General features: G+C 48.6%; 1 protein-coding gene across 9 annotated transcripts in view; it reads left to right on the forward strand.

Annotated features, from left to right (window-relative positions):
* MYOM2 (myomesin 2) overlaps positions 1-21,653 on the forward strand; it is a 126,737-nt gene that overhangs the window by 66,183 nt on the left and 38,901 nt on the right. For 8 of the 9 annotated variants that reach the window (XM_033104358.1, XM_033104361.1, XM_033104359.1 and 5 more), the window contains exons 7-17: positions 2,724-2,812; positions 2,887-2,937; positions 4,401-4,565; positions 6,450-6,611; positions 6,980-7,121; positions 9,003-9,202; positions 10,392-10,445; positions 15,033-15,160; positions 18,054-18,237; positions 19,172-19,346; positions 20,505-20,626. In XM_033104358.1, the coding sequence (XP_032960249.1) occupies positions 2,724-2,812; positions 2,887-2,937; positions 4,401-4,565; positions 6,450-6,611; positions 6,980-7,121; positions 9,003-9,202; positions 10,392-10,445; positions 15,033-15,160; positions 18,054-18,237; positions 19,172-19,346; positions 20,505-20,626 (1,472 nt within the window). Of the gene's footprint in view, positions 1-488; positions 606-2,723; positions 2,813-2,886; positions 2,938-4,400; positions 4,566-6,449; positions 6,612-6,979; positions 7,122-9,002; positions 9,203-10,391; positions 10,446-15,032; positions 15,161-18,053; positions 18,238-19,171; positions 19,347-20,504; positions 20,627-21,653 lie in introns of those variants that run through there. The other variant, XM_033104367.1, reaches the window with a different exon arrangement.

The following is a 21,653-nucleotide window of genomic DNA, read 5'->3' on the forward strand; positions in this document are numbered from 1 at the left end:
CCTGTGCGATTCTGTTGGAATGTGGAGGACACAAATGGGATCTTCTTTGAACTTTCTGTTCGGGAATTCAGCTAATATATTTTAGTGAATAATCTGCAAGGTACATACAGTGCTGTAAAACTACAAAGCATTCAAATACATTGTTTTATCTACGCATCTAAGTCCCCCCAGTAAAGTGTAGGTACTCCCAGGTGTATTTGAACAGCTTGAAATACGTGCTGTTTATTTGTTATGAAGCTGAAGGAGGAGGCGTACGCGGCAGACACACACCTGACACGAGACCCAGGCTGCTGCAGCCTGCTGGCGGCCCAGCACTTCCCCTGGGCTTCATTCTGGTGGCACAACCTTGAAAAAGTCGATTCTCAAAGATGAGTGGTTGCAATGGAATCACTGCCTGTCACCTTGAAACCTCAGAATATTCTTCCAATGAGCGGAAGAGGCGGGGCAGCTTTGCCTGAGGGTCGTTCATGCACAAACACGCTGGGCTGCAGTAGGTGACAGGCACCCGACTATTTTTACTCTGATTTTAAAAACTGCCAAGAAGTACATTGCAGAAAAAATTGGTAGCACACTAAGGAAAGTTGGTCTGGAAACCACGATACCAGGTAATTCCCAGAAGGTTTAGAGGGAGATGTGAGGTGCGCTCTCACTGACCCCTGTCTGCCCTTCCTCTGAGGGCCTCCTCCCCCAGGAGCGGGGTGCCCGGTCAGTCCCGGTCCAGCGGGGTCACCCCTGGCTCTGGGCAGTGTTTGCTTTGCCTTATGGCTCCTACTTCTGAGTCTCGGTGGATGTCGCTTGTGCGTTCCTAGTCCAGGCTCCAGGCCAGGAGATTTCGACCAAGCAGTTTTCACTGAAAGCTCTGCTTCTTCCCCATGTTATCTGGCCTTCTCACCCCCACCCCCAACCAGTGAGCCTGCGGGGGGGTGGGGGGGGTGGGGGGGGTGGCGGGAGGTGGTGGTGGGGGGTAGTGTTGTAAGAATGCTAAGGTGGGGACTGGGGTGCTTGCAGAGGAAGGCCTAGGGCTGCTCCCAGAAGAAGAATGCCTTCCTGTCTGTAGAATGCATTCATGAAAACATCATGGTTTCATCCTTTAGAACAAATAGCACAAGTAGGAAGATAAAAAAAGTTTGAGCAACGCAGGACTAGGGAACAGAAGTAATTCTTCCTGCCCCCCTAGACCTCCACCCCCCAGGCCTGCAGCCTGTGTTAGGTGGGTAGATTAGCACAGGTTAAGCTTAGCAATGGCAAAAGCATCCACATTTTGGGATTTTTATATTTTACTCTGACTACGTGTCACTCTGCCCTGGCGACAGGTTGGAAACTGCTGGTAAAGTAGCTCTAAGGAGTTCAGGCTGGGATTGTCTCTTTGTTGAGGAGCTTTGTGGTTTGGCTTGTGTTCTTCCTGAGTGAACCTGAAGTGATGCATTTAGTTTGAGTGTCTGAGGAACTGGGTTCTGTGCGGTTCTCCCCTGGGCAGTGCCATGTACAGCGGGCAGGTGGCACAGCCTGACTCACCGACACTGGATTGGAACCTCACGGAGGAGGGGACCTAGTTCTTAGCAGACAGCTGGGTCTTGGAAACTCTGTCCTTTATTGGAGACACTGTTTTTTGGTCAAAGAAAATATTTTTAGTGCCAATTGCAGTAAAGAAGAAAATAAAATTCCTAATAACCTTGAGAAAACGAATTTGTCTCTGGGGTATTGGCTCCTTAAAGCATTTGAAAGTGAGGCTTGAATAAACTCCTTTTTCCTTGCAAACGGGATTTTTTGTACTATTTCCCTCCCCAAATTACCATTATCCTCACAATGCCCATTTCTTGGAGACGTGGCAGAAACTGGCAGAAAGAACCGATTTTAGAGTTTTATGGGCTTTATTTACCCAACTTCTTCAAGTGGCAACTTTGTTACCCTGTGTATAGGACAATAGTATCTATTTTCCGGAGACTCTGATACACAATAGCCTGGAAAAGTAACTAGCAGAGAGTCTGGCATTTAGTAAAAGCACAAAAGGACCAGTTCCTCCTCCCTACACCCCTCTCCTCTCAGTGACGTTTTCAGGGAAGCTGGTAGGAAGACAGTTCATAGCCAAGAAAATAAGCTCCACCTTTTGGGAGATGGATGTGGGAGGTGGAGGAGCCCCACCCTTGAGAAGCTGGGGTCTGGTGGTGCCTGGGCCATTGTTCTTTCCAGGGGTGAACCTGCACCCCGGTCACTCTCCAAGGACGGGTCCTCAGGTGGCCCAGTGCACCCTCGGGTGGGGATCCATTCATACCTGGTGATCCTGTCACTTTGGGGTTTTTGGCATAATCTCCTATTTGCAAAGGGCTGGCCTGGTGTGCAGTGAGGTGGGGTTAATCCCCCTGGAGGTCGAGGTCCTTGGAGCTAGCTGCCCACTGACAGCTCAAAGCACGGATTCTGCAGAGGCAGAAAGACGAGACCAGAAGGGAACACAGACAGGTGGAGAGAAGTGAGGGCTGTCAGCAGTGATGATGCATTTCTTTCTCAAAGCCAAAGCCCAGTTGTAGTCTGACCAGGCCCATGTCTATGATTGATGCCTCGTTCCAGGAGAGAACTAGCATTGTTCTGAAATACACCTTCGTAAACAAAGGATCTAGGTCACATGGGCTGCTTTCAAAGAATGTTTGTGTTCAAACTGGGGTCACTGGCGTTTACAGAACAGTCCCCAGTGCACTGAGGACCTTGTCTTGCTTTTTCTCTCTAAGGGCAAACTTTGACGACACTGCCACTTACTCAGCAGTGGCGACCAACGTGCACGGGCAGATGTCCACCAGTGCTGCCGTGGTGGTGAGAAGTGAGTGAGCGCGGCTTGTGGGCAGGTGGGCGCCCTTTGTCTTTCTTTGCCTTGCTCACCCCGTTGTCTTGCAGGGTTCCGAGGAGACGAGGAGCCATTCTGTTCTGTGGGACTCCCGATTGGGTGTAAGTCAATTTTTTTCTTCCTTTTCGGGCAGAAAAATATATAGTGACATAGCATATCATTTTAAAGATTGTTTTCCAAAGGTAAAATCTTTTTTTTTTTTTTTTTAACCAAAAAGTCTTTTCCAAGTTTTCCCTGGCCAGTGTCAGGCTGCTGACAGTTTGTTCTGATGTAAATCTGTGGCAGGGTGGTCATTTTAGACACTGGTGAAACTTTACATTTTTGAATTGGGGACAAAAAAGGAATCCAAATCCCTGACTGGGACGCAGACTGTGGCTGGTTGTGTTTAAGGAGAGTTTTCTTCCTCTGCCAAAGTCGCTAGGCTCACGTGTAAGGAGCAGCACTGTAGATGGCCTGGGGGTCAGCAGCTGTCCACTTGGAAGCCCAGGCTGGCCTTTGTCCTGATATGAGTGACACCGCGGGCGGGCAACTCCACCTCCTGCTGCGCACTGTCACTGTCACAGTGTGGGCTGCCGCTAGCCCTCCTAGGTGCTGGTACACCACAAGCCACCACATGGTTCCCAGTTTCCACAGTGACCTCCAAAGGCTCTGTAGGAGGCAAGTCCAGTCTCTTTCTTTGGACCAGAAGGTCCAGAGCCAGGTTAGGGTGGCGAAGGTAGCCTGGCCAATGGCGTCTGAAGAACCATGACTTCCTGGCAGCGTGGCTTATTTAGAGTTGGGATTGAGCTGACCTTCCAAAAGAAGAATTATGCGTTCCCATAGCAGCTCTGATTTGTATCCTAATCTGAGGTCTGTATGTTACAGACCAAGTGTTGTTGAGTGAGGGGAGGGCCTGCTGGGACCACTGAACACTTGGGTGTAGCTTACTTTGGTCATTTCTGTGTGAATTGTATTGGATGGGCTTATGTCCAACAGTTGGGGGGATATCCAAGACCAGTGACAGGCCAGTGGGGCAGGTTCCAGGCCCACACAGGTGGAGGCCGGGTGATCTGAGGCTCTGTGTCACAGCAAACGTGAGACGGTGCCCTCTGGATTCCGAGCACCACGCAGACTCCCTCTGGAGGATGTCCCCAGTGACCGAGCTGCAAGGGATCGCAGAAGTCACTGGGTGCCACCCCCTGGTTTCTTGGTTAAAATTTTATCTTTTGAAACAAAATGTTTAAAGTACTCGCAGCACACTGCACTGCACAGGTCAGGACATAACAGGTGCCCCTGTCCTCATGCCCACACCTGCCAGTTCTGCCGCACTCACCTTTCAGATTGGAGTCAGAATCCTGTAGCTCAGCACTCATCTACGTTTGAGGGGCCCCGGGAGGAGGAAACCGCGGCCCTTTCCCCGCCCTCCCCCCTCCTCTGATGGCTTCAGAGGAAACCATCACCTCCAAGTTCGAAGCTATTTAAACATTTCCCTAAGTGCATGTATTTGTAAACAGAGACTTTCTGTGTTAAAGGTTTACGGCGCGCGCGCACGCACCTGTGACCGTGTCCCGTTTGCTCTGCGCAGTGCCCTTGTCGACCGTGGTTCCATACACGCACTTCGATGTCCAGTTTTTGGAGAAATTCGGGGTCACCTTCAGAAGAGAAGGCGAGACGGTCACACTCAAGTGCAAGCTGCTGGTGACTCCGGACCTGAAAAGAGTGCAGCCGCGGGCGGAGTGGTACCGGGACGGTGAGTGCAGCGAAGCCGCCGCCTGGGCCTGCTCCCTCCACGCGCGCGCTGTGGTCCTGCCGGTGTGTGGTCCCGGGAGTTTTAAACGTCAGTGTTAACTTGGCATTCCTGTCCAGCGCTGCCAGGGGGACAGGCAGCAAAGCCAGGGGAGAGGCTGGGGCACCTGGGGCCTGCGGCTGACCTGGGCTGTCACTGGGGGCGTGTGCAAGGTTACCAGGCAGCGCCTGCAACTAATGAGCCGCCAGAGGTTTCTGCAGCTCCTCCGTAAAGATGTTCTCGATGTCGCTAAGGAGTGAGCCAGGTCTTTCTTTCTGTTTCTCCTTGGCTAAAACAGGTAACGTTTGTCGGAGCTTATCACGTGATGCACTCTGTTCTGAGTGTGTTAACTCCATTTTCACAGGGACTCCGAGAGGGAGGGGGTGAGCTCCTTATTGTAGGTGGGGAGCTGAGCAGAGACACGTGGTCAGGTTTGGCTTCAGGGACGGGGCAGCGCGGGGGCTGGACCCCTGGCAGCCTGGCTCAGACGCCGCGTGCCTGACCACCGAACACCTTTGCCTCAGTCAGCGGGGTGTGCTGTGCCGCCCGTGTGTGCAAACTGTACGTGGGGACTAGTCCTGGTCTCCTCTGGGCTGTACCCCTAAAGGGAGCTGGGTCTCCATGGGTTCTGTCACAGACTGTTCTGCTTAGTCTACTCAGGAACTAACAGCGCAAAACGTGACAAAGAACGTGCCATTCTTGCCCATGAGACACTTACAATCTAGTGGGGAAACACTCGGCGTTGTAGAGCCGTGTCTTCTTAAACTCTAAGAAGTCTCCCAGAACAGGTTGTGATAACTTGCCACATGCATGGCAGACGCCACACAGTTCAGCCAGGAGCACAGGTCTGGCGAGAAGGAGGCCGGTGGGCAGAGAGGAGGCTGCTGAAAGACACACAGACAGAAGGCGGGCTCTGTGTGCCAGAGGGCAGGGCCCAGGAATGTAGGGGGACCGGGCCACAGAGGACACGTGCGTGGCTTTGCACAGAGCCGCTCAGGGTGAGCTGTTGGGTTGTAGGGGTGCTGGGCCTATGATCTTCTGTTGGGGTAGAACACAGCCGTCCCCCCTCATGTGCCATTTCTCTTTCTGAGGTTTCAGTTAACTGCAGTCCAAAAACAGTAAATGGAAAATTCCAGAAATCATTCATAAGTTTTAAACTGTGTGCTGTTCTGAGCAGCTCAGGTCTCTTGATCTCCCAGCCCATCCCAGCGGGGCGTGAATCATCCCTTTGTCCAGCTGTCTCAGCTCCCTGCCTGTGACTCACTTGGTAGCCGTCCCTATATCAGATGGACTATTGTGGTGGGTATCGCAGCGCTGTGTTCAGGTAGCCCATATTTTATGCAATAACGGCCCCAAACACAAGAGTAGTGGTGCTGGCGATGCAGATATGCCGAAGAGAAGCCCGAAAGTGCTTCCCTTAAGGGAAAAGGCGTGTTTGTATTATAACACACAGTATATACAGGTTCAGTACCTCCCTGGTTTCAGGTGTCCGCTGGGGGTCTTGGAACATGTGCCCTTCGGATAAGGGAGGATGGCTGTGGTGAGGACCATGGCTGCCTTTTATTCTCCGTGGGGAGAGAGAGAGGCAGGGCGATTGTGGTGGCCGAGCAGATTTAATTTACCTGTCGTTCTAATTTAAGATGCCCCTGAGGTTTTGACCTTCATCCCTTTGTTGACCCTTGATTCCCACGTGTAAACAGCTCTTTGCATAAACAGCGTTCACATATTTGGACGTCGAAGCTTCGTGCATTCACGCCAAGCTGGCGAGTCGCCCTCACCATGAGGCTGCACGCGTGTGTCCTTTTGCTGACGTTTCTGAACAGACCTGGCACTTTCGTGCTCTTTCAGACGTGCTGGTGAAAGAGTCCAAGTGGACAAAGATGTTCTTCGGGGAAGGCCAGGCCTCCCTGTCCTTCAGCCATCTGAACAAGGATGATGAGGGTCTCTACACCTTGCGGATCGTGTCGGGCGGAGGCGTCAGTGAGCACAGCGCCTTCCTGTTTGTAAGAGGTACGGGGGGCCTGAGCCTGGGCCGGTGTGGTTATGGGCGGGGCCTGAGCCTGGGATGGGTGTGGTTGTGGGCGGGGCCTGAGCCTGGGTCGGATGTGGTTATGGGCGGGGCCTGAGCCTGGGCCGGGTGTGGTTATGGGCGGGGCCTGAGCCTGGGCTCAGTATGGTGTATCCTGGGCCGTGACCTTAGGCCAAAGGAGGGAGTGACCGTACCGCCTGGCAGTGAAGGGGGTGTTCCTGGGCGCGTCGATCGAGTCCTTGGAGCAAGTCCATGACATCCGAGTTGGAAGGAGCTGTCCCCATCCCCAGGTTTTCACGTGCTCCCATTCTAATGACTGATCCGTCATCTCTCTCCTCCCCCACCCCAGACGCTGACCCGCTGGTCACTGGGGCTCCTGGTGCACCTATGGACGTGCAGTGCCATGATGCGAACCGAGATTATGTCATTGTCACTTGGAAGCCGCCCAACACGACCACTGAGGGTGCCGTCATCGGCTATTTCATTGATCGGTGAGTGTCTGCTGCATTCTTAACAGGCATAGAAACATTCCTGAAATGGGTATTATTGTGGACAACCTATTTGGATGTTTTTTTAGACTCACAGTCGTGCTGTTGATGGCATCTGGTACGTGCTGTTTGTTTAGTCACTGGGAAGGATCGCCCTGCAGGCAGGGCCTCGTGCAGCCACACTAGGTCTGTGTTGCAGTCGCGGCTATGTTGCCGGATCCACACCAGTGTCACATGCTGTCCGCTTCTCCAGGCCATTCTCAGCCGGTTTCCGGTGCTGCCAGGGGTCAGCCTGGCTGGGGACGGGCCTGGCCGCAGGGTCACGTTCAGCCCTGTTCCTCCTTCCAGAGGACTGGAGAACGGGCTTGGTGAATGCAGCCAAGTACGCAGGCTCCTTCGTACCCAACATCCTTCCTTCTTCTGTTAAATAAGGTTTTCTTCTTGTTTACAAGTAAAAAATATTGACGTTTTGAAGCACAAAATTTTGGAATCTTCCTTTGAGTTAATAACTAAACATAGGTCATCATTCAACCCAACGGAGTTTAATCTCTTTGTGTCCCTTCACATGGTGTGTGCAGCCTGGGGAGGATCTGGGGGAGCCAGTGAAGTCTCTGGACCTGTAGTTTGGACCTCAGCCGGACGGTTCAGTCAATGAAGGAAATTATAGTCAAAGACAATGATTTAGGAGGAAGAAAGGAGGCTCTAAGCTGTTGGGTTATTGGCAGATGGTCCCAGAGAGGCATTGAAATTTTTATTCATATAAAACAATGAAATACGATGGTTATTTCAGAAAAAGATATCAGTCAACTCAGCTGATTAAGTTCTCTTCGCCCTAACAAGGCTACTGGCTTAGCTAAAGTATTTACACCAGTGTAATATTTTGATATGCAAGCGTCAGATCTGCAGAATGTTGTTCAGGGTTTACTTGAATTAAACAAATTAACAAAAAAATAAAATCAAAGCTATTTTGTGTTCCCTGTGACATTTGATAATTTTTCCAGCCATCTGGCAAAAGCGTTTCTTGTGCCACTCAGTTAATGATCCACTTTTTCCGTCATTAAGAGAAACAAAATAGCGGAACTCTTATGAAGCAAGTTAGCCCACTGTGGGTCAGAGAACTGTCATCAGAGATGCTGAATAATTAGGAGGAAAGAGAGTTGATTCTTTCTAACTCCAATGTGCAGCCCTGATACTCTGAAAGACTAATTTTCTCAACTTGCTATTTTCTCCTGAGTTTCTGACAAGAAGTTTTGATATTGAGATATCTCAGCCTTTCAAAAATGGAGGTTAATCTTTGCTACATTTCCAGATTTCTGGTCAGGACTTAATTAATGCTTCCAAATTCTACATGAGAAGCCTTCTAGAAAGAATCACATTACCATTATCGGAGCAGAAAAACCCGCTGTCCCACGAGAAGTCACTCCTGGGCTTAGAGGGGTCACATCTGTCCTTGGGACCCAGAGTGAAGGGCCATTTCACTTCTTCAGCCTCAGCAGACATTGGGGAGCTTAGGGGACCCTGAGATTTTGTGGTGTAAGTTGAAAAAGAGCTTTCAAGGATGGGTAACGTTTGGAGGAGATTTTGCCTAAATGTGTTTGAAGTCAGGAATTGATCTTAAGCTGTAAATTATAAAGGCTCAGGAATATATATGTATGTATTTATATGTATATATTTATATGTTACACCTCCTAAATAGCTATCTTTTAAAGTTTATTTATACTATTTGTATAAATCAGTATTTTGACGGCATTGATTTTACCAATGTGAGACCTTTTCCTGTTATAATTATTTTATATATTTACATACGTATAAATATGTGTCTGCCTATATATGTATTTATTAGACTGATAGATCTGTTCTCCACGCTGTCCTTTTTGTCTGCAGCTGTGAAGTGGGCACTGACAATTGGGTTCAGTGCAACGACGCACCGGTAAAAATCTGCAAATACCCTGTCACCGGGCTCTTTGAAGGACGGTCTTATATGTTCCGTGTGAGGGCGATCAACAGCGCCGGTGCCAGCCGGCCGTCCAGAGCCTCTGAGGCCGTGGCTGCCCTCGACCCTGCTGACCTCAAACGGTTACAAGGTGGGTCGCCAACATGCCAAGTTCCACGTCTGGGAAACTTGGGGCCGTTGTGTGTGATTTGCTCTTTGCCCTTCACCCCCAAGTGCACATGAAGCCTAAGCAGCTCGTGAGGGGCTGGCGGAGGCGGCAGTGCTTCCCGGTCACCCATGTCCCCGGCGGCGTCGCCAGGTTGGCGTTTCTGCTGAACGCGCTGCACCGTCCTGTGTCCTTCCTGGGAGCCCAGCCAAACGGGTGCACAATTAGACTTTTCTAAGTCCAGCCATGATAGAATTTCAATGCATAATGGGGATTAGAAGGCGCTGAAACCAAGCCACTGTCTTTGGGAATTCTCACTTCACACAATGCACGTGGATTCCTTACTGCGCTCGGACCCTTAATTAGGATTGTCATGGCCGCTCCTTCTCCTTACCACACGGTCTCTGGGATCCAGCGGAGAGCTGTGGAGTGCTAAAGAGTGGTAGGGCCTTTCCAGAATATCAACTCTGACGATTTGGGTAGTGGGTACGGTCTGACAATTAAGTTCGCGAACGTGTAGCAAAGATGTTGCTCACCTTTTTTGATATCAGAGGGATTATTCATTATGAATTTGTACCAACTGGACAAGCAGTTAACAAAGTTTACTATTTGGAAGTGCTGAAAAGGCTGTGTGAAAAAGTTAGACGACCTGAATTTTTTGCCAACAATTCATGGCCCTTGCATCACGACAATGCACCAGCTCACACGGCACTGTCTGTGAGGGAGTTTTTAGCCAGTAAACAAATAACTGTATTGGAACACCCTCCCTACTCACCTGATCTGGCCCCCAGTGACTTCTTTCTTTACCTGAAGATAAAGGACATACTGAAAGGAAGACATTTTGATGACATTCAGGACATCAAGAGTAATACAATGACAGCTGTGATGGCCATTCCAGATAAATAGTTCCAAAATTGCTCTGAAGGCTGGGTTAGGCACTGGGGTCGGTGCATAGCTTCCCAAGGGGAGTCCTTCGAAGGTGACCATAGTGATATTCAGTAATGAGATATGTAGCACTTTTTCTAGGATGAGTTCGCGAACCTAATTGTCAGACCTCATATGCTGTTGGCATCATTGCCAAGGCGACTAGGACCTCGCGAGCAATTGGGGAAACCAGGGTTTTCTTTAGGAAACCTTTGGATGTCAAATTTAACATCAACCTTTCTCTCTGCAGCAGTCCATCTGGAGGGAGATAAAGAAATTGTAATCTATCAGGACGACCTGGAAGGTAAGTGGCCCTTCCCTTCTTTTCAGCGGCTTTTACCCTTGGGGTTTAGGGCTGTCATTCTGCACAAGAGAGAGGGAGAGAAAACACCCACAAGGAGGGACACTATTAACACATAAGAGTGAAGACTGTAGGCCAAGCCTGCAGCTTAGGGTCTACAGAAGTTAAAAAAACAAAAAAGAAAAGCAAGACAGAACGAGGGGGTGAGCCTAAGAATGAAGGTATAGTGGACGTTGGTGTTTTCATCGGGGTTCACTAATGCATTCTTTTGGGGACACATAGAGAAGAAACGAAACTGAACCTCAGGTTATTTGATCACTGGCTGATACCCGGTTACTTTCTCCCAGATTCCGTTACTGGAACAGTGTTTGTTTTATTTTTTAAGCAAAAATTTTATTTTTAATAATGTAAGTAAATGAATTAAGTCTTTCCTGTCAAATATTGTCCCTACTGCATTTTATGAATACTAAATATTCCTTCCAGAGATATCCAGATATCGATTTACTAGCATTATCAATCAGGAATCCAAGATTTTAACTGGACTTATAATTAGAGTTCATAGGGGACAAAGTGCAAATTTAGAAATAAAAAGAGTTAATTACTTTGGAGCCAGGGCCTAAGCAGATGGACTTTGAGCTCTTCTTCAAAACGGTGTCAGCCCCACACGCTCTTCCCTGGACAGCGCACATTCAGGGGTCTGTTGGTTGGCTTCATATTTGCCTCCAAATGGTATCCAAAATTGTATGTTCTGCCCCTATAAAAATTTTTCTCCGGTATCTCAAAAAAAAATGCATGTAATTCCCACAGGAACACCCTTAAGAGTTCTGGTTAATCCCATGGTGACGTGTAAAGCCTTAGTTAAAACCTCTGTGTCCAGGAGAACTCAGAAACTAGGAAAGGTGCCCAATAAGAAAGTACCAAAAGGGGGGCGGCCAGTTAGCTCCGTTGGTTAGAACGTGTGCTCTTAACAACAGGGTTGCCGGTTTGATCCCCACATGGGCCACTGTGAGCTGCGCCCTCCACAACTAGATTGGAACAACTACTTGACTTGGAGCTGATGGGTCCTGGAAACACACTTAAAAAAATATAAGATTAAAAAAAAAAACACCAAAAGAAAAGTCACTTGGGAAGGTTGAATAATTATGACTTCCTAAGTAAGGGATTCAAACACAGTATTTGAATGAATAAAAATGGCTCCTAATTATCTTGGAAGGGAAGTTCTTGTAGTCCAGACTGTCTAAAGTATGTATTTTTGACATGATAGCAGAAAAGGAAGTTCTCTTTCCCCACCTAACAGATGAGATCAGTGAGGAGAGAAGGAACCTGAGAGTGGGCACGTAGGAGTGAAAATCCAGTCAGGTTACCTGAAACAGGGAAGAGTAAGTTTCTGTATAAATGTCGCATATCTACGATGAAAGCTGCAGTACGTAAAGGTCACTGTGAAAAGCACGGGAACATGAAATCCTAGAATCTACTATGTGTTTCAAGGCAGCGACTATGATATTTTGGGGAGAAAAGCTATCTTTTTATATATGGATACAGATGCTTTGGGATATAAATAGCCAGCTGTACATTAAGTGCCAAATAAAGAAATACCCCATTTTCAAAGACTTGGTTTTCCAACTGAAAAAATGGAAGTGTGGTTTCCAGACACTGTGGGTCTTATTTCCAGCTGGAGCAGAGTCTCTGATAATGATTTTCATGCTCCTTCTCATTTCCTTTCTTATGAGAAGGCAGGTTTCCTGGCTCCTGGGCCTGGGCCTTCACTGTTTTTGATGCGTTCTTGAACGTGGCTGTGTTTTATTCACACCCTGGGAAACGTTCCAAGGCTCTGCTGATGAGGCTGGTCGTGGAAGGCAGAGGATAAAACACTCAGAGGGGAACTGTTTGGCTGGGGATGTTGATATGGCCGGAGTTCAGTGCACGGGGCTTCTGTTCCCTGGCATGAGGCTTCACTCGCAGCCAATGGGCAGTTTCCATGGCCCAGAACAAACTAGGTATGAAATAAAACTTCCTGTACACGGAGAGGGGTTTGGAAAGTTCATCTGTGAACTTAACTCATGCTAGATAATGAATACATCTTCTAATGTAAAAGAATCTTTAGAGAGAGAGAGAGAGAGATTCCACAGTGTTTTTAAGCAAACCATTTCTGGGTTTGAAAGTATGTCATTAGGAAGTTCTTGCCTTTTCTACCCCTAATTCTTTCCTTCACCTAAGCTGACCTTTCTCTTTGAGCATTGTTTTAGCTAGAAAATAACTGCTAATCACCATTTGTTTTAATGATAAAGAAACATTACTTTTGTTGGTTACAAAACTGCTCTTCTGCTATTTTAGGTTTTGGCTAAATTTTTCTAATCACCTTAATCTTTGTTAGTGTTTTCCTTTAAACGTGTTAATTAATGTCAACTCTCTTCTCTTAACTTTCCCAGTCTTTCTTGAGTCACTCCATTGAAAAATGGAGATTCTATTCCTGGAAAGGCCACAAAGGCTCTCAGAATATAATAAGATTGTTTTTATGTTACTAAATCCTGGACCCAGACGCCCAGTGCACAGCTCTGCACCAGGTCCTGTGCAGCTGACGTGCCGGTTTCGTCATTTATTCCGAAAGCTCAATTATGGCTCAATTATGGTATAGTCGCTTGAAATCTGTCCTCCTGGGGGCCTATAAATTCCAATGAACTTCATGATACATTGATTTAGAGAGGAACCTCCTGGGCAGGCTGTGATATCCCGGGGCTGATAGAACAAAACGCAGGATTTGCAATCAGAAGACCTGGGCTTGGACCCCACATCAGCCAGTCAGTAGCTGAGTGACCGGGGGAAAGCACTCTGCTTTTCTGACTCCCACCTCCATTCATGTCCCATTTTCATCTAGTCCTGACGTGACCCATTAGGACAGGGCTGCAGACAAGCGTTGTGATGCTGAAGCCCAGGGGGCAGGACCCCACCCAGCAGCACCTGTCCAGGTGGGAAAAGCATTCGGCCGTTTCCGCTTTCACATACCTTCCCCTCTCCAGCGGCTGGAGTGTCGGTTTGGACAGCAGTTTATCTCCGTGTCTCCCTTGGGCCATTTTGAATTGTCTTCTCTTCTCTCTGTGGTGGGGGTCACCTGCTGGGGCACCACTGAGCGTGTTGCCGGAAGTCCTGATAACTCAAGCATCTTAGCCTGGTCGGGATTCTGTGCTGAAAGAGCTGGATTCTTCCTTCTTGCCTAGGCCTCAAATAAACCGCTTCTCAGTTCATTTCTCTGGGCTGAGAAGCTCTGTGCCAGGGGTACAAACAGTCGGCATTTAGTTCAGAAAGTGGGGGGTCCTGGTCTGCATTCGGGGGTTCACAGGCCCACACGGCTTCCATCAGTTTCCGTGGCCCTCTGTCCTTTGGGTTTGCATCCTGTGTTGTCTGGCACCTTGGAAATAAGCCACTGTGTGTTTGGGAGTTCTGCGTGCATTGCCCTTGGGGCAGGCTCCCATGCCGTCTCTGCTTAGTGCCCCTTTCTGCGTCTCTTCAGGGGTGACACAGCCATGGGTGCAGAGCAGGCCATTGGGGTGGTGAGGCCCCTGCCGCCTGGCACTCTGGGCACTTTCCCGAGACACCCTGACTCCTCGTTTGAAATCGAACCCACTTCCAGATGCTCCCAGCTCAGGCCATGCTGCCTTTGTAAGCCGGTTGCCTGTGAAATGGGCTGCGCTCTGAAACTGGACTCCTGTGAAGTGAAACCCAGTCTTGTTTGTGCTGTTTCCATGTGGCTGTCCAGTGTGCCGCTGGCAGCAGGGTCCCCAGAGAAATGGCTTTTGAGAAGGGCTCAGAGACGCCCTGGGATGTTTCGAACTGTTCTAATCATGTGCTAAGCTAATTGGAGCTCAGAATATATTGTTTCGAAATTACAGGGCCTGTGGGGCCTGGAAATCCTCCAACCCCCCAGCTTTTTGATGAGAAGCTCCCGTACTGGAACATAATACCCCTGACACCTAATGGGACATTAAAAAACAACTTGTGGCAGAAGAGAGCTAAGTGGACATGTCTGATTGGAAACCTGTCCTAGGCGTTTCTAAAGGCTTATGCTACCCCTCTGCGATTTCAAATGTATGATCACAGGATACTGAGCTGGAGAACGTAGTGTGGCCCGACCTGGGGAGGACAGCGTGCTTTGGAAGCTGACACATAGTTGCAATGCTTGGAGGGCACACAGGATAAAGAGAGCTGGAGCCAGTGCCCCCAGAGTAGGTTACATTTGGCAAGGCATCCGTGCTGCTGGCACGGGGACAGCACCTTTTGACACACATCCCCGGGGCCGTCAGGCCACCTTTTGGGTTAAATGCTCTATTCCTTCTGGGTAAATCTCTCCCCACTTCCAGCTGAAACTCGGGAAGCCTTCTGGACTAGATTCTTTTCTTGTCGACTGGCTTATGTTAGAGACAGGGATAACTGAACGATCTCTACCAGTCCTCTGCCTGGGCGCTGGAAAACTTTCCCAAAATAGAAGTGAAGCAAAGGCCAGCACCGAGGGCAGTTCTTCCATGCCGGCCGCGTGCCTGAGCCAACGGGCTGACCTGGGGTCCCCCACACTCACCCCGTGTATTCCTCCTCCAGGCGACGTTCAGATTCCAGGACCGCCCACCAATGTACACGCCTCAGAAATCAGCAGGACGTACGTTGTCCTCAGCTGGGACCCTCCTGTTCCGCGGGGCAAGGAGCCGCTGATGTACTTCATTGAGAAGGTACTGTGCTCACGTGCCCAGGCCGCAGGGCTTCACAGGGCTCTACCACTGGTATTTAATACGAAGCCCAAGGCTTTGGCCGAACCATGAATATGACGAGCGGTCATGTCCGCCTCGGAGGGATTGCCCTGGCTCTTGTGTTGCTCCCATGAGTCACTAGGTCAAGTCCCCGCTAGGCTCCAGCACCGACTGGGTCTGTGTCTCCTTCCTGAGGACTCACTGAGAAGCGGCAGCGCTGTTTGCTGGGCTCTCAGCGTGTTCATGAGCCACATGGCCACTGGGTGGCGATCTTGTAGAGTGAGTCACACTTCAGGTGGCTGAGTGTTAGAGGGTCACTGGCTTGAAGACTGTAGGTGTGGACACAGGTAAGGGCATAGTTGGTGTATTGCAGCCCTGCACACACACACCCACCCACACACACACACCCACACACCCACCCACACACACACACGCGCACACGCACACGCACATACACCAACACGGTTTCAAAAACGAAGACTTACTACAGGCTGTGCACTCGTCCTATCGCCCTAGAAGGTGCAGGTCGGACCCACCCTGTGATTTGGTGACTCACTGTTGGGTTGTGGCCTTTACAGTCCTGCGAATCTGTAACTGGTTTTGTGGCATTACGTTACAAATACATAGTATGACGTGTACAGTCCACACAGAATATCACACTCAGCATGACCGTCAAGCATGGAACGCAGTGACCGTCTCCCAGAAATGACACTTAGGTGAGGCGTGGCAGGAAGGCGGATGGCAGTGGGCACTGACTCCCACCACACAGCGGGAGCGGCCCTCTGCCTTCCCACTTCTCTGCAAAGCTCAGTTCCCTGGAGGGCTGTCACTGGTGTGCTGCAGGGCAGTTAGCTTGTGCTTTCTGGGTGACAAAATACAGTGTTTGCACAGCGGACGTCTGCGTGGTCCGATCCAGGTGGTGCTGAGCCAGGAGGAAAGGTCTTTCCCTGGCCCCTGCACAGGCATCTCCCTGTCCGTCACCACCATTGCCAGAAAGAGCGAGCGTGAGCGGACATTTTGGAAAGAGGACCTTATTGCTGGGGCCACTTGCCTCAGAACCTCCGTCGTCGTGGGGGAGGCACACGTGGCCTGCGTGTGAGTGCTGGACAGGAAGCTGCCAGGGCTGCCCGGGTGAGGCACGGTGTCCAAGGGGTGTGGGGGGCGTGGAGCAGTGGGGGCCCCAGGTGGGAGCTGGGCACATGGCCGTCCACCCACAATCCCAATCCGTCTCCAGTGGTCTTTGGTGACTTGGTTCCTATGAGAGCCTACAAGGAAGCACGGGAATACTTAGAGTTTATTTTCTGTATTTATTCTGGCGTTTGCATTTACGTTAGGAGTAGGCACGTGGCGATGGGAGCTGCAGGCCTGTCATTAACACCGTAGACAGCCAGCAGCCAGTGCACTGCTCTTTAGTATATAGTTTTAATCATGGATTTCCCTTCCTGTGAGAGTCACTTGATAATTCCTCACCTAACCTTAGCCAAAAGCTGTTCGCTCTGGGTCCACGCAGGTCAGCGCCTGGCCTGTTCTGTCTGGTTGACGCCCACGAGCTCAGCGTCGGGTGGCTGGTCGTTTCCGCTGAGTCCTGTGGGTGCTGAAGGCTGTGGAGCCCTGTGTGTTCTCAGAGGTGACCTCCGGGTGACCCCTGGGAAGGTGCTGGGCTGCACACCCTCCTCTAGCCCCTGCTTGAACCATGAACTGCGAGGGATGTAGGCTCCCAGTTTTTCTTGGGCTTCTGGAAGCTTGGAAGTAAGTCCCTTACAGTTTTTCCCTCTACTTTCTCCCTCCTCTAACACAAGGGTCCTTTTCTCTGATCACCCAGCCAAGTGTCACCCCCACCCCAATGGAGAACGCATGCAGGCATGTGGGGGCCTCTTACCACGGACACCTGTGCCTACTCCAAGAAAGTGACTTCACTTTTGCTAAAATGAGAGCAAACCTGTCCTTTGAACATGAATCTAATTTCCGGAAGCCTGGGGAGTTACTCAGATTGCTTTCCCAGTCTTCTGGCAGCCTCCAGCTGGTCCATGTGCACACAACCTTGAAGACCTCAGGATTTCTTTGAAAAAGGGGTTTTTCTCTGTAGGGAAAAAAAATTAAACGTGTAATTGTAACTTTAAAAGTAATTATGAATGATAAAAATTCAACATGCAGTACAGAACATTTGGAAAATACAGAGACATCATATAAAGTAAAATTAAAAGCACCAACAATTCCTTCATATAAAATAGTCACTATTGACAAATGGTATATATATTTATAGTCTTTTCCTCTACAGGTTTTTATATACTTGATATATCATGGATATGATTGGCATTCTTTATTACATTTAACAGAATGATACAATTCTTCTCATCCTATTAAAGATCTTTATACAACAACATAAAAGGTTACATTTTAGTATGAATGTATCACAATGTATCTTACCCCATTGTTAATTATTTAGATTGCTGTTACATTATTATCACTATAACTAGCTGCAAAATAGTAACAATTGAAAACCAAAATGTGAACAGTTGAGTTATGATGGCATTTTACAAATATATTCTTAAATTATCTTTAACTACTTACAGTTCATTCCATTTTACTAAAAGTATAACCTATGTATTGATTCCCTTAAGTTTTCTATGGTTTAATTATTCCATGTCAGGTGAAAATTTTATTGATATTTCCAACTTTAGGTAATTTCTTACCTACTTCTCTACATTGCCTCCCCTTTTCATAAAATTCAGGAAAGACTTACTGCTGGCCCAGTGTGTGGCATACAGGATGACATCCCTAAAATATAATTTGGTTAGCTCAAATGGAATATTCCCTTCAACTTGATTTTGGGGAACCCCTGGCTCTCTTTCATAAGTCCTGTTTGTCTTTGCAGTCCATGGTCGGGAGTGGCAGCTGGCAACGGGTGAACACCCAGCTGGCTGTGAGGTCCCCTCGATATGCTGTCTTTGACCTTGCTGATGGAAAACCATATGTGTTCCGAGTTTTATCTGCAAATAAGCACGGCCTGAGTGACCCGTCAGAAATCACTCCCCCCATTCAGGCTCAGGACTCCACTGGTGAGTGGTACAGTGATTGGCCGAAGTTTAGGACGGGCCCTGAGTAAGGTGACGTCAGATAAGCATTACGATGCGTTGACAAAGGCAACAACACCACACACGAGACACCACCACAAGGTGCCTCCCTTACAAGAGACGAAGGTCTCTCTGCCATGCCTTGCCCAGTTCTCAACATTTCTTCAAAGTTCCACCTTCTTCTTATGAAACTGATAAATGGGTTAGAAGTATTTTTTAGGCCATTTTATTAATGGCCACTTTTTTTTTTTTTTTTAAATTGGCTATTTATTTATTTATTTATTTTATTTTATTTTTTTTTAATTTATTTTTAATTTATTGGGGTGACAATTGTTAGTAGAATTACATAGATTTCAATGGCCACTTTTTAAAAACTCTCAACCCCAAGTGTACTAGAGTTTTTTACCTGCATGGTTGAACTTCCCCCTTTGAAGATGTCAAATGCTAATTGTAGAAATTCTGGACTACACTAGGTGAGAAAAATCCATGGTCAAATCATGGTGTGCACTTGAGTCCCCTTTCAGAGTCCAGTGAATCTGGTGGAAATGTGTCTTATTTTCTTTCAGTTGGTATTTTTCCATTCCCCAAAAGCTTCTACCCAGTTAACCAAAGCACGTGTGTCGCCACACTTCTTTCTTAATGATTCTGGTGGAGGGGCGGGAGGTGTTGTGGTTGTACCTCCTTCTGTTTGGGGTCAGGGGGGGCCTTGGGAGGGGGCAGAGAGGACGGGTGAGCACCCCTGAGTCCCTCTGCTTGTTTGCCCACCCCTTGTTTGCCCGTCCCTTCCTCTTTGTCCATATTCCGTACAAAGGTCCAAACCCGGGTTGCCACTTCCTGGGGACAAACGGGCTTGACGGTGTCTGGTGTGTCTTCCAAAACTCTGAACACACTGACCCACTCCCATCGTGTCTCCCTGCAGTCACTCCTTCTGCTCCTGGCCGGGTCCTCGTGTCACGGAACACCAAGTCGTCGGTGGTGGTGCAGTGGGACAGGCCGAAGCACGAAGAGGACCTGCTGGGCTACTACGTGGACTGCTGTGTGGCCGGGTCCAACGTCTGGGAGCCCTGCAACCACAAGCCCATCGGCTACAACAGGTGCTGCCTGCCCCGAGCCCCTCTCCCCACCTTCCGGGCCCCAAATTACTGCCTGGGAACAAAGTACAAAAAGCAGAACCCACACAGAAAGCACATGGCAGTGAGAGCAGCAGAAACCATGGTAGAAACGTGTCAGAGAAGCGCGCATACACTGCATCTGTTCTCTTATTCGCACACAGGGACCTAGGGGGTTAATGGTGGTGAGCCGGTTACCACGACTTACCTGAAGTGTTTTTCTGCTGACAAAAAAGGCGTTCCAGAAGTTCGCTCTTCTGCCCTAGTTAGCATTTAAGATTTTCCTTTGAACGGAGAGTTAGGACAGCAACTGTGATGTGACAGGGGTTTGATTTTTCTGTGTAGATTTTCTGAACCTTTACAGTTTCACAGAACTGACAGCCCTCTTCGTGGGCCAGTGATGGGACAAAGCCAGGGGCACTTGCTCCTCCGGTGCAGGGATGGGTGGGCCCCTGGTGAAGAGTGAGCGTCTGCTCCTGGCATCGACTTGCTCTTGCTTCGTGCTGAGCCGTGTTGTCTAGGTTTATTAGGCTTTTCTCCAAGACACGCTTCTTAGGAACATGGAGGCAGCTGTCGGATCTCTACTATGGTGGGCTATCCGTTATGGCTCAGCCATCGTTCCTTTCCAAACTTTCTTCTTTTTTAAATAATTGGAAAAAGCTGTGGTTAGAAAAAGAAGCCATGTGATTGAGGAGCATGGCGGTTAGATGTCATTCACAGTCCATGGCCAGCAAATGCAGAAAGACCTCCCAGAACAGAACACTGAAAATATCACCGTAGTGCAGGAATTCTGTAAATGGACCAAAGTGTTTGCAGACCCTGGAAGACAGACAGTACTTGCCCACATTTACTGAGCACTTTCCAGGTGTAAGGCGGGAGCTTTGCTTGCTGTGCCCTCAGAGCCGTTGCTTCAGCTCCTGCTAGAATTGGGGGTCATGACCTTACTTTGTGACCCTGCATGTTGATTCGAATTAATTAGATAACAAAATGAAAATGGACGTATGTGATGCACATAACACAGACAAAAGTCAGCTTCCTTTGAGTCCCAGGGAAACATTCTTGTAGAGTGTTCCAGGTGATCTGTCTCTGCGGGAGGAGGAAAGCCGGCAGTGCCTGGAGCCACGCCTGCTTGTGTCTCCCCAGGTTCGTTGTGCACGGACTGACCACGGGCGAGCAGTACATCTTCCGGGTCAAGGCCGTCAATGCTGTGGGGACGAGCGAGAACTCCCAGGAGTCCGACGTCATCAAGGTCCAGGCCGCCCTCAGTGAGTAATTCCGCAGCTCTGCTCCCGTTTTGTTCCCCAGCACGTCTTCATTTCTGCACGAAGAAGCATTTACGATGCCAGCTGGAATGTTACCAGAGGAAAACATGTGGGTGTAAACTGTCTAATAGAGAACACAGAGTTCTGTGGGAGCTTCTCATCACCTGGCCACTCGTCTCGGAAATGCCAGTGTGATGGGGAGACATGGTGACGTGCTCATGAAATGCAAATTATACAGGGAAAATATTATAGGAGGTCACATTTGTTTCCAAGCTCATGTACCTACATTACAACGCACGCCGAGGGGTATGGATTTCTCTTTTCAAAAATAGATGCTAAAATCAAACAACATCTGTGGCCTTTTTTGCTATTCTTAGTGCAAGGAACTTTAATAACTCTTTCCTGAGAATTTTAAATGTTTATGTAACTTATTCATACATAATGATCTTTAAACATTATTATTTTGATCAAACTGAACAATTCAGGTCTTAAATTGCAGCGGTGGGCCCTAGAAACATTGATCCGTGAAGCTATTGTCTTGTAGTTGTCACACTGCTGATGTCACATTACACCCACCATGCAGCTGAAACAGGTTCAGGAACGTGAAACAGGAGTGTCAACTATTACACGTTTTGCATCACAGTGTTGCCTTTTCACTTCCGAGAGAAATGTTTTGTTCTTTATTTCTGTCTCCAACTAAAGTATAAAAATATTTTCTGCAATTAAGATTTCTCCTCTAACAATCATGTTTCTAAGATGTCCAAGGAATGTTAAATCTGATAATACTTAGGTGGGCAGGGTAGCAAACAAATCAATTAAAAAAAATTTTTAAGGTCATTCATCTCCTGTTTTGCCCAGGGGAAACGTTCAAACATTCCCATGTGTCTTTTTAAGTTATTCCTCTGAGGTGAAAACCAATCCATCCTTTAAGTTTTGGTTCTATAGGAAGAGCTTGTTGGCAGCTCACCTGTATGTCAGGTACCAGAGGCTGCCTGGACTCAGAATCCGGGGAAAGCAGCGATGTAGCCTC

Source organism: Rhinolophus ferrumequinum, chromosome 4 (assembly GCF_004115265.2).
Source record: "Rhinolophus ferrumequinum isolate MPI-CBG mRhiFer1 chromosome 4, mRhiFer1_v1.p, whole genome shotgun sequence".
NCBI classification, from domain to species: domain Eukaryota; kingdom Metazoa; phylum Chordata; class Mammalia; order Chiroptera; family Rhinolophidae; genus Rhinolophus; species Rhinolophus ferrumequinum.